Source organism: Globicephala melas, chromosome 9 (genome assembly GCF_963455315.2).
Source record: "Globicephala melas chromosome 9, mGloMel1.2, whole genome shotgun sequence".
Classification (NCBI taxonomy): Eukaryota; Metazoa; Chordata; class Mammalia; order Artiodactyla; family Delphinidae; genus Globicephala; species Globicephala melas.
This window is the reverse complement of record NC_083322.1, coordinates 31,470,466-31,482,508: the sequence shown is the minus strand read 5'-3', so window position 1 is coordinate 31,482,508 and position 12,043 is coordinate 31,470,466. Positions and strand designations below refer to the sequence as shown.

The window sequence follows — 12,043 nt, the reverse complement described above, 5'->3', positions numbered from 1 at the left end:
AGGGAACACTGAACTTGTTAACAAAAAAATCTGCTTAGTGTCTAAGGCTCTGTTTATAATCTAACCAAATAAAACTATAGGTCAGCTACAGAGCATAACTCAGCTGTTTTTGTTTGATTTAATTGTCAGGTGATTAAAATACTGAGGGTAATAGAAAAACCCATTTTAAGTCAATTAAACAAACAAATTCAACCTTCCTGGGAAACAAGAAACACACCCCTCTTTCTTTTTTCTCTCACTCCCCTCCCCTTACCATCTCTTGGGGATGAAGGTACCCAAACACTTCAACTTCTCGGAGAGGTTTGTTGTCTTAATAGCTACCTTCTTTTACTTCACGCAGGGGAACTGATTTCCTGCATCACAAGTAGGCAGATTTCATACGAAATCTTAAGATCACATTTTCTACGTAAAGAATGAAAAATCTATTTTCCTAAAAGTTTCAAATCAAAACTTGCCAGTTTCACAAGTGGAAATCAGCAGCCCTCCGCCTCCGTGTTTCCTTCTCTCCCTGTTTCTCTCTTTCCTTCCCAGGCTCAGCTCCTCTCATGCCCAAGTAGCTTTCCTCCACATCTCTCCTCTACCTCTCCAGAAAGCCCTACCTCCAAATGCAAGGGGAGGAAGTTCAAGCAGCTCTGGCTATTCACACCTGGCCCTGCCCTCAGCTGCTCCGTCACCGAGTCTGGTCAGGTCATGAGTGGGAAAAACGGAGGGGCGTCCACGCTCGGCTCACTGCATCCTACCCGGAATCTCCTGGGGGAGCAGCAGAATCGCGCCTAGGGTGGGAGGCGCTCCCAGAGCTGCCTTTCTTTGCAGATTCTTGCAGCTCCTACCAAGCTGCTTCCCAAACCCCAAAAACATTTCCACGCAGGAAATGTGGGATCAGCCTTCCCCTAAGGTACGGGCTGGAAACCAACCGATGAGCCTCTGTGCACGGGGAGATTCTGGGGGTGAAAGTAGGGACCAGCGATGGATGGAAGCTCATTTGGCTTCTAGACCCCAGGGAAGAAACACACTGTATTGATACCAGGTGTTGAACCTCCACCTCGCCGGGGCATAGTCTCGGGAAGAACGAGGACACCTCCCCCGCCCCAACCCCAATCCCCATCACCAAGTGATGGGGTAGCAGGCAGCTGGGACCCAAAGCGCCGGCGCTCAGCGGCAGCAGCGCCTACAGCTGGGCATGGGGCCTCTCCCAAGGGGTCTCAGGCACACGAATGAATACACACACACGCACACACACAATGGGCATCCCCACACCTGCTCGGCGCCAACCCGCCTCCCCCTCGCTGCTCTCCGGGTCCGCTGAGAGGTGCCAGGCACCCCCGAGACACGCGCCCACAGCCACGCGCGCAGAGAGGCCAACAATGGGAGGGTGTCCAGTTCGCCGGGAAACACACCCCAGCCCTCACCCCTGGCCAAACCCGACCGAAGCAGAGGGAGTGGGTACAGAGGCCACACGCAGGGAGCCCCGAGAACCGGGCGGACCGGGGCTGCTTCCCGCGAGGCTCGGAAAGGACAGGCGGTATCCCCAACCCAGGCGGCCGCCTCGCCCCGGCCTCGGGAGATGAGGCACCCCGAGGAGGGGGCACCCCGAGGAGAGCGCACCCGGAAGAGCCCGGGCTGGCAGGGCGCCCCGGGGGCTCCCACCCCGGAACCCCGCGCCCACCCTGGGACCTCGGTTACCGCCGCCTCCGCCGGGGCCCTCGCCGCCTCCTCTGCGGCGCGGGAGAAGTCGGGCTCGCAGCTCGCGCCGTCCGTCGCCATCTTCCTGCTCTAGCGGATCCGAATGCGAGCTCGGAGCGGCAGCTCCGGGTTCAGCCCTCCCGGCGGCGGGCGGCGCTTAACCCGCGGCGCTCCGGGGACGCGGGCGCTCGCAGCCGGGCCGCCGCCGCCGCTGCAGCGCTCCCTCCGCCCCCTCGCCGCCGCCCCCGCCGCCTTAACTCGCTGCGCGCCGGTGCGCCGCCCGCCGCCGCCTGGTCCCCGCCCGGGGCTGTCAGCCATCAGCCGGCTCCTTGAGGTGAGAGAACTGGGCACGTGCCCAGGCCGGGTTAAGGCCCGGAGCGCAGAGGGCAGAATCAAAGCTCCAGGGCGAGGCGAAGGAAGGAAGGCGCCCAAGAGCTGATTCGCCTGACACGGCCCCACCGAGCCGGCGGGGCAACGACGGACCGATTAAATGCCCGGCCTCCCTAATCCGAATTCTCTGTTAGAGCCAGGAAAGTCCTTCACTTCAGCCCCCTCTCTAGCCCACCTCTAGAAAACACAGAAGGCACCCTTTGCTTTTTTCTTAAAAAAAGAAAAAGAAAAAAAATTTTTTTACATCCAATACTGCCGCCAGGGCGTTTTTACCCATTTGGTGTATATGCCTGCCTTTGTTTGATTCTCCTTCTCCCAAAACCATCAACTTCCAGATCAAAATGCGTGCTGCTACCCTTTATTACGTTACACCCGGCCCCTCAGCCCTACCTTTCTATACAATCTCTTTTCAAGAAAGGTGAAGCAAGGCACTTTTTCGTTCTTTACCGCAAAACTGAGTGATTTTCTGAAGGGCTAACCAAGAAGTGTTAAGTGTCATCGCTTGTAAAAGAAAGCTCTCTACTTTTAAGAGAATTTAAAAGAATTACTCCCATGTGGTGGGGACACACACACCAAAAAACAAAAAGAAAATAAAAACTTGCCTAAAAATTGATTTTATGGGAATTATAGGTCTCAGAAGGTATCTCATGAGATGAGTGAGTTAGGCTCAAGCTCTTAATTTTCCCTTCCCACATCGGATTCAGTTCCTACCCTTTCCTGCCAATTCCTAGGATGTGAAAATCTATCACCTTATCAAGACCGTATGGTTACATGCCTTCCCAAATCACCAGATCCCAAAAATGTGCTGAAAGCACAAAATCAAATGGAGGCATTCAAGCTGTGTCTCAAAGAAGTAAAAGCAAACCATAACCAAATCCTGGACTTGAATTTCTGGAAGATGATGTTTAGTCTGAGGGTTACAGATCAGAGTTCATTCTTTAAAATGGCAGACTCCTAACGAAAGGTTTCAGCACTTTTATTGCTTCACTTTCCAAACTAGATCTAAATATGACACAAAACGGGGCAGAGAAAAATCTTTTCTGCAAAGGCCCTGAAGGGGGGGCGGGGGGATCAATACATTGTAAAAAGTTCCCTTCCAGAAAAGGTCTACATCAAGAAAGAAGTTTCACCTGGAACCCTGGGGTTAAGGGTCAAAGGTTTAGAAATCACCTCCAGGGTATCCTATAACCAGAGGTGCTCATTATTTTTCTTTGACTTCACTCTGATAGCTACTCCCTCTCTTAGCCCTATGTTTTCCATCCCTGTTCATTGTACCACTTTCTTTTATGAAATATTCTCTCTGAAATTGCTCAATATTAGAATAACTAGATTCCTTGTAAGATGAAAGAAAAGCATTTGACAGTAAAACTTAGGTGCTGAACTGATAGTAAAAATTTTAAGTTGAAACCTAAAAGCATTCCTTGTTCTTTTCAAAATGCATTTTCACATCACAAGGTAATACATTTTCTTGATACTGATACTTGATACTGATGTTGAATTACTACCCAAGAAATTAACCAGCCCACTTCTGGGGGGGGGAAATAAAGAATAAACTTCACTTGGGAGTTAAGAACTGGGAATATGACATGACAATATTTCTGGGAAGCAAATCCCATTCATTTTATACATGCAGCTCAATTTTAAAAAATCGTCATTGGGATGAAATAGCTTCTATTAGTCTAAATAAAATTAAAGCAGAATCACATCACAAAGGAATCAATCCCTGAGTGGTTTCTTCCCTCTCACCTTTTTTTTTTAAAATGAAAAATAAACAGGTTAAAAAAAAAAAAAGGAAGAAATCACAGGACAGCACATTTTCTAACTGCCAAAATCTAGGACATGGGAAGGAAAACAAACAGCATTTTGTCTCTACCTTAAAGCTGCCACTGCCCACTGCTGAGGGCTGAAGGAATATCCCACCCTACTGCACAGAAGTAGAACACGAGGAGTTAACTGCCTCACCAGCTGCCTGGCCCAGGCTGCTTCTCCACCTGGAGGACACTCGCTGGGTTTTTTTACTCTCCTGAGAATTAGCCTCTGTTGAGATTGCAAATTAACTCTTTCTGAAAGACTTCCTTTGCACAAAGACAGGCTCTATTAGCATCAAACCAAAATAGATCTGAAAGGGTAGTGACTTGATGGCTCTAGAAATTAAATCTTTTGAAGCTTCATAAACAGCTTAAAAAAAAAAAAAAAGACATCCCAGGGTTAGAGTGAAAATTTCTGGAAGGTGGGGAAAAGAAGAGAGATGGAAGTATACACAGGAAGAAAAGAAACTAATATATATAACAAAATGAATCATGATCGTTAATCAGTAAATTTCTTTCATCATTAAAATGGAAGGAGAGATGGCCTTCCCTGGTGATCCAGTGGTTAAGACTCGGCGCTTCCACCGTAGGGGGAATGGGTTCGATCCCTGGTCGGGGAACTAAGATCCCGCATGCTGCACGGTGTGGCCAAAAAAAAAAAGGAAGGAGAGATACTGAATATTTTACAAACAGAGAAAACTATTGGTTTCATTATTTTCTGAATCCTGGAATAGAGGTATTTGTGCTACGCCATAGCACACTCTTCAAGATTCTCTTTTAAGACCAATGAAATGGGTTTCTGCAGCTAGAAATGCAAACTTAGCTTGGGGAGCCAAGTGGCTTTCTGATTAAACCATGGCCTCGGCCTCACTAGCCACATCCTCCAACCCGCTAAACCAAAAACCCAAAGAGTTATACACAATGATGCAATGGGACGCTTCATCTTTTCACATGGAAGGAACTTACACATATCCTAAAACAGTTTCCCTGGTAGAATAAGAGAATTCTTTATTTCAGTCAATGACAACATTTATGTTAACTCCAAAGAGCAAACCATATGTTATCATGCCTAAGTATTACCAAATGACAAAATTACTGAGTAGCAAATCATTTCTGACTCTACCCACAAGGCTATAGTTATACAATTTAAATATTCCAGACCATGCTTATCCCTGTCTGCACCACAGTGACCAACCTGGGAAGCCCCAAATCTTGACATAAGGAACTCTAACAAAAGAGCACAGATGAGCTTTGAGTGCCCTGTATCTATCACATGTTTTTGAAACCAAGACATTGCCAGAAATGAGTTTTTATATGACCTAACTACATTCCCTCTTAGTCAACTTGTCATTATCTGCATGTGCTTAGGCTCTTTGTGGATTTCACTCAGTAAATTTAATCCTAATCTAGTTAGCCACTCTTGTCAACAGCCTATGGTTCTGGAAGGCCTCCTCCACCAACTGCAGTTGGTGTGTGCCAAGGGAATGCAAGCTAATTTTACCTAAACGAAAGCAAAATATAATTAGAAAATTAAGTCTGCCAGGTAGAAGCAAGCCAAAGCTAAACATAAATATATTATTATAATCACTCCCAGTCCCTTTTACCACCACCTCTAGCTGAGAATTGCATTTGGTCATTCAATGCTAAAGGAATGTCCAAATATAAAATATTTTTGAAGAGTTAAAGGTTCAGTAAGAACATTATTCCCCAGTTTGGTCACTCTAAGAACAGAAACTAGGGCTAATACAGAACAATGAAGCAGTGTTGGTTCAGTTCTATTTAATGTTTTTAAAATCTTAAACCATTACTTGCTGATTGGACTCTTATCTGCAGAAGTCATTTACAAGAGTAAGTTTTACTGCAGAAGGATGTTTTAGTGCAAAACCATTACGGAAAAACAATTTTAACGAAGAAATCTAGCCCGCTGCTGCCCCTCATCCACCTGAATTGGAAATGAATCTAAGTATTTCCGTTTATTCAGCCTCTTTAGCAACCCCACAAGCCTGCAGTATGTAGTTACCAGGCAACCACTAAAGCAGGGATGTTTATACCACTAGGCATTAATTATAGAGAACTTTATTTTTCTTAGAAAGTTTAAAAGCTATATAAATAGGTTGTGAGATCAGACCCTTTTCTCCTCTGATGAGGAGTGTAGAACTAACTATAAAATCAGAGCTGAGATTTTTCTTTTCACTGTGGGCTATGTATTATTATTATTTTTTTTTTATTTTTTTTTTTTGCGGTACTCGGGACTGTCACTGTTGTGGCCTCTCCTATTGCGGAGCACAGGCTCCGGATGCGCAGGCTCAGCGGCCGTGGCTCACAGGCCCAGCCGCTCCGCGGCATGTGGAATCTTCCCGGACTGGGGTACGAACCCGTGTCCCCTGCATCGGCAGGCGGACTCTCAACCACTGCGCCACCAGGGAAGCCCGGCTATGTATTATTCAGTTCAAAGGGAAATGTAACATTTGAAGAATTGATAAGGAAACTAAAGATGATGACCTTAAATTTTGACAAATGTGTAGATGGCATTTATGATTGACTTAGTGATGATTTACTTGTGATACAAAATGCAAGAGAAAAACCATAAATGAATAGCTCGCCAATGTAAAGTTATGAAATAAACGATACATCAACATTTCCCAGACAATTATAATCAGTAGCCATATACCAGGTTGATGGAGTTTCAAATACCTTTGGAATTTTTGAGACATAAATTCCACCTTATACTGTCTAAAATCTCACTTGATGACAATAGTTTCTTGGTCTACATTTTTTGATTGTTTCAAATCAGTTGGACTTATTTAAAATTGCCTGGAAATATGATGTCATTATTTGAAAAGACATACTCTAAATATATGTAGCAGATGTTATTCAATTAACCAACAAATACAAAATAAAATTTAATTCATAACATGAATAAAACAATGTCATAGATAGACTTGAAGCCTTAGCTACATTTATGATTCAAGAATTTAAAGAAAAAAAGCATTGATGTTGCTATTGTCATCCTAGGGAAAGTGAAGTCACCTGTAGAATAATAAAGAGAAATACTTCTGAAAAACGAGCATTAAGGTTTAAGTAGTCTGGAATGTTATTCTGACAATTAAAGAAACGTTTAACCACTGAGGCAGTTTTATGTTAGCAATACAATATTTTTTTTCCTTATGGAAAACAGAAATAGCCGTCTACTGGCCATTACTATCAGAGTCAACATCCCTTTATTACTACATCATCACTTAATTTTCGTGAGTTATTACTTTGAGCATTAACATCTTCTTTGTTAAGAATCAGTTCAGTTGGGATGTATTTTACTACTATTTGTCTTCCCTTCAGTATCTGCTAAGGACCTCACATTGTCAGCTTTCAGCCTCCAACTGCTGACCATTGACTATCCAAAAGGCATGATGCTATCTGGGTCACAAGACACATTTGCTTGACATTTTCTGCTTTGATCAGCCCTCCACCCTCACCCAATGTGGCCATAGATACCCATTGGAATAGCGGTGGGGAACCCCGTTCCCAAAATTTAAAATTTGAGTTGAACCGAATCTGCTCAAAACCCCTGTGCGTGAGCAGCGGGTAAAGGCACCCCATTTACAAATCCCACACTGTATGGTTCTGTTTCCTCTACAGAATCATTTTTAGAGCCATAGAACCAAACAAAAACATAATCATAAATTCAAATGGGAGAGGTAAAGCAATAAAGCTTCTAAAAGGAAAATAGCTTCATAAACTGTAAATCAGAACTTAAGTCCTTACTTTCAATGCAATTAATTTATCAATTTTTTGCCTCTATGATTAGCGTTTTGTGTCCTGTTTATTAAATCTTTGCTCAGCTCCTTCCCCTCCCAGATGCTGTTTTCTGTTGGTTTCTTGAAGTCTCATCCTGCCCTGCTTAGAATTCAGCCTAAAATTTAAGAGGAAATTGTATACAGATCTTTTGGACTCTTTCTCTTAAGTTTCTTCCCCTCTGGGGCTTTGTCCTTCAAATCCCAGACACTCTGGCAATCCCCAAATAAAACTCATCTTTATTCCCCAACTGACCTCTACCCCATTCTTAGCCCTTCGCTCAAGAATCACTGTTCCTCAAGCCTTGCCGGCATTCACTACTTGCCAATGCCTTCTAACAGTTGTTTCATATATGTTGTTTCACTTGTTTAACTTTCAGTAGGAGGGCTGGCCCAATACTAGGTACCCTGTCATAACTGGAACTGAAAACCACATGTGCTTACTTTTAGAGAGACTATTTATAATTAACAAAACTTTCTAATGTTCCGTTGCCTAATTGTTTTGCTCCAGGACCGTATAACTTTTCTCGTTCTAGGGATTGGGGTGAAACCAGGGTTACACTCTCCAGTTGCCACTGACAAACAGAATCCAGGTACTGATATCTGCTACCTCATCTATAGTCAAACATGAAAAACTATGTTGGCAATAAAGGATGACATTGCAGCAGTAGAGCTAATATCATGTTGTACAAACTATATTACCAGTCTTTAAAATGTAGCAATGTTCCTCTTATTTCTAGAGAGTAGCATGCCTGTGTGGGTTTCAGCAAATAAGAGAAAAATTAGAGATTGAAAGGGAAGAGGAAGAATAGAGTGAGCGGTGGCCTTGGGTTTCCCTCAGCTAAGAGACTGATGCAAATCGGATGTCTTTCAAAAAACAAAGGTATTTCAAATGTGAAGATTCCGGTACATTCTGGGAGCCTTCGGCAGATTTTCCAGACTTCAACATCAAATGAAGATTGGTGGTGGGTACGTAAGAACCTTACTCCAAGTCTGCAATACCTAACACTGAGTCCAACGCATGATGAGCAGTCAGTCATATTTAATCAAATTAATTCAATGGAACCAATGGGTGGATAGGTGGAAACAAAGATGAATAAATGGATGAAGTAAATGTTACTTTCTTACTCTTTCACGTGATTGGTCCCTTTGGCATTGCAGTGAAACTTACTGATTCCTTCTCAGAAAAATTTTTAACGCATAAAACAAAACATAGGCCAAAAAACAACAACAGCAACAAAATAGGATCATAAAGAAAACCAGTTATGTTCAAGTCCAGTGATGAAAAATTCTGCATTTACAAAACGAATTTGTAATGCAGAAATAGATGTGCTTTTTCTTCCATAGTAAATAAGATGATATAGTGGTAGGCCCATAATTAATGTAATTTTGAAGTTTCCATGAATGTAAATAATATTTTGAAAATTCTACAACAGTTTTATGTATTAAGATCTTAAATTATCTCTAATTTCTATTGTGACAAAGTCACAGGTACTGCCAGCCCTATTGTGGTCTTTTGCCTAAATTCATAATTGAAGTAAATACTGTCGGTGAGAGGTTAGTGAACATGAAAACACAATTTTTAAATTTTTATTTTTATGGACATCCTATGGAATTCTATCCACAAACACTATGGTTTAAGAAGCTCACTTTGTACCTATTAGGCATACTTCTTAAAATGAAATTTCTGCCCAGTAGGAGACATTTAATGAGACCTTTTGGGGGGAGAGGTGGGGAAGATTGAAATTTAGGTATGATAGGCCAAATAGGGTATTCTGAGAAGGAGAGAAGTTAAAGACTCCCAAATGCCCCCACCCCCCGAAAACAAAACAAAACAACTTGGGTCACATACCCTAGAGTAGTAAAGTGCAGGGTTCCATGATTAAGAAACTCTTTCTGTGACCTTGGGCAAGTGCTTCCCTCAGTTATCCATCAGTTAAGTGGCAGTCATAATGGATCTCACCTCTACAGGGTTGTTGAGAGGATTAAATCGATTAATTCTTTTAAAGTACTTAGAACAGTGTCTGGCCCACAGAAAACTCCTAGTAAGTCATTACTATTTTCAAGTTCTGCATATACATATTACACAATGAATAGTCAGCCTAATATACATGGAATTTCAGAAAGAAATAATTTATTGAATTTAATAAAATGATTCTGTAACTACACAATAGTCCTAACAAGGCTATTTGTATAATTTTTCAAATTTTAAACCAAGTATTCTAAGATTTTAGATTAAATAGTAAAAACTCTCCATTAAGTGCTTGCAAAAGTCATAATTAGAGAAATGTGGGATGGGTCCTATACGTCAGTTCTGGCCAAACTGATTATTGCTAGATTTAAAGCATGGACTCTTTCTTTTTTTTCTTTGGTCCTTGAATGTTTTTTTTTTAAAAAAAACATCTTTATTGGAATATAATTGCTTTACATTGGTGTGTTAGTTTTTGCTTTATAACCAAGTGAATCAGCTATACATATACATATATCCCCATATCTCCTCCCTCTTAAAGCATGGACTCTTTTGTCCAATGAGGAAATGTTTTAATTAAATACTACATAATAATGGTTCAAAAATATCCCTAGGTTTCATGTAGAGCTGGGGTCAAAAACTCTGAGCTAGTATAGGCCATTAGATCCAAACCAGCCTAACCCAATGAAATGGGTTAAATCTAGTAAGCAGACATGTTTTGTTTGACTCATACAATGTTCTCTTTTTTGAAAAAGGAATACATTGCCAACATTTAAAAATTGGGGAACTTTATATAAAAGTTCAGTTTTCCAACCTCTCAAAGACTCAGAAGATCTGAAATCACTGGGCTCACACTGAATACCTTTGAGCCTGACGAGTGTGCTCACCAGCTGTCTAGAATCTCCACCTACCGTGTTTTATTTTACTTTACTTCCTTTCTTGCTTGTCTTCGACAGAGTTTTAACTTCATGATCCTTAAGGCAAAACATTGTATTAGTTTGTGTGATCCCAATAAGTTTTTATGCATTTTATTTATTTCAGTAAAAAAGGTGGTAGAGGAAACCTGGACTTAAAAACATTTCTAAGACCTGGTGATGTGAGTACCTTGCTATCCACCATCAAAAAGCATGCTAACAATTCATAAATCCTCTGAAAAAGGTCAATATAAGCAACTGTTATGGGCTGAATTATGTCCTCCTCAAAATTCATTTGTTGAAGTCCTAACCCCTAGTACCTTAGAATGTGGCTATATTTAGAAATAGTCTTTACAGAGGTAATGAAGGTAAAATGAAGTCAGTAGAGTGGGCCCTAACCTAATATGACTGGCATCCTTATAAAAAGAGATTAGGATACAGACACAGAGGGAAGAGTGAAGAGGATAAGAGGCCTCCGAAGAAACCAGTCTATAAACCAAGGAGAAAGGCCATCTACAAACTAAGGGGAAAGGCTTCAGAAGAAACCAACCCTGCTGACACCTTGATCTTGGAATTCTGACCTCCAAAATTGTGAGAAAATGAATTTCTGTTTAAGCCACCTAGCCTGCGATCTTTTGTTATGGCAGCCTAAGCAAATTAATACAGCATCTGTTCTGAATGGACTCATTCTTCCCCTGGTCTCCCACAAGTGACTTTTATATCAACCAGCTCATCTCTAGGGTAAGCTCACATCTCTAGAGTAAGGAGATATGAACAGACTTGAGGCAGTGTGGGGTGCATCGGTGCTTCTCAGTTCAAGGGTTGCTTGTACCTGCAATCCTGAAGTTTGTCACAAGCAATTCGTCCCTAACAATAGGCACAGTACTAAAGTTTGCTTTTTTTCCTTCTTTCTTTTCTTTTTTTTTTTTTTTTTGGTACTGAAAATGATATCAGATTCAAGGTCATTTCTGTATCATCTCATTCACTTTATTTTGAAGATGCTTTCATGAGTCTGGCTAGCCCACTAAGAACTGCACAAAGCTTATCACACGTCTTATTTATGCCTGCAGCACAACCCACATGCAAACTTTTCCCATCAATGTGCCAGGACTCAGAACTGCCCACACCACACAACTAGGGGCTCCACTCATCGGGTGGTCTACGTAAATGGAAGCCCCATGCTCCACAGAAGCTGTGAACGCTGAATAAGATTTTAAAACACTGGTTGTAATTTAAAATTCAGGGGAGTTGTTATTAGAAGAGCTGTTTGACCTGAAGCAGGTGACTAATCTTCAGTGAATCTCTTTTTGACGCTATACAATGGGAATGAGCATTTCATCACTTCACAGGGTAGTTGTAAGGATTAGATGAGATTAACATGTACAAGTGCCTCAAATGCTGAAAAGAGGCACGCAAGGAGTATTACAACCTTGAGTTAGCTGCCAGCCCTCAGGTTCAAGGATTCTTTCAGCTGAACATCTGCAGCCT

General features: G+C 42.0%; 1 protein-coding gene across 4 annotated transcripts in view; it reads right to left on the bottom strand.

Annotated features, from left to right (window-relative positions):
* CTTNBP2 (cortactin binding protein 2) overlaps positions 1–12,043 on the bottom strand; it is a 443,818-nt gene that overhangs the window by 152,938 nt on the left and 278,837 nt on the right. The window contains exon 1 of one of the 4 annotated variants that reach the window (XM_030857645.3): positions 1,684–1,863. The exons of 2 other annotated variants lie outside the window; for them this stretch is intronic. In XM_030857645.3, the coding sequence (XP_030713505.2) occupies positions 1,684–1,764 (81 nt within the window). In that variant the 5' untranslated portion in view covers positions 1,765–1,863. Of the gene's footprint in view, positions 1–1,409; positions 1,435–1,683; positions 1,864–12,043 lie in introns of those variants that run through there. One more of the 4 variants, XM_070046324.1, reaches the window with a different exon arrangement.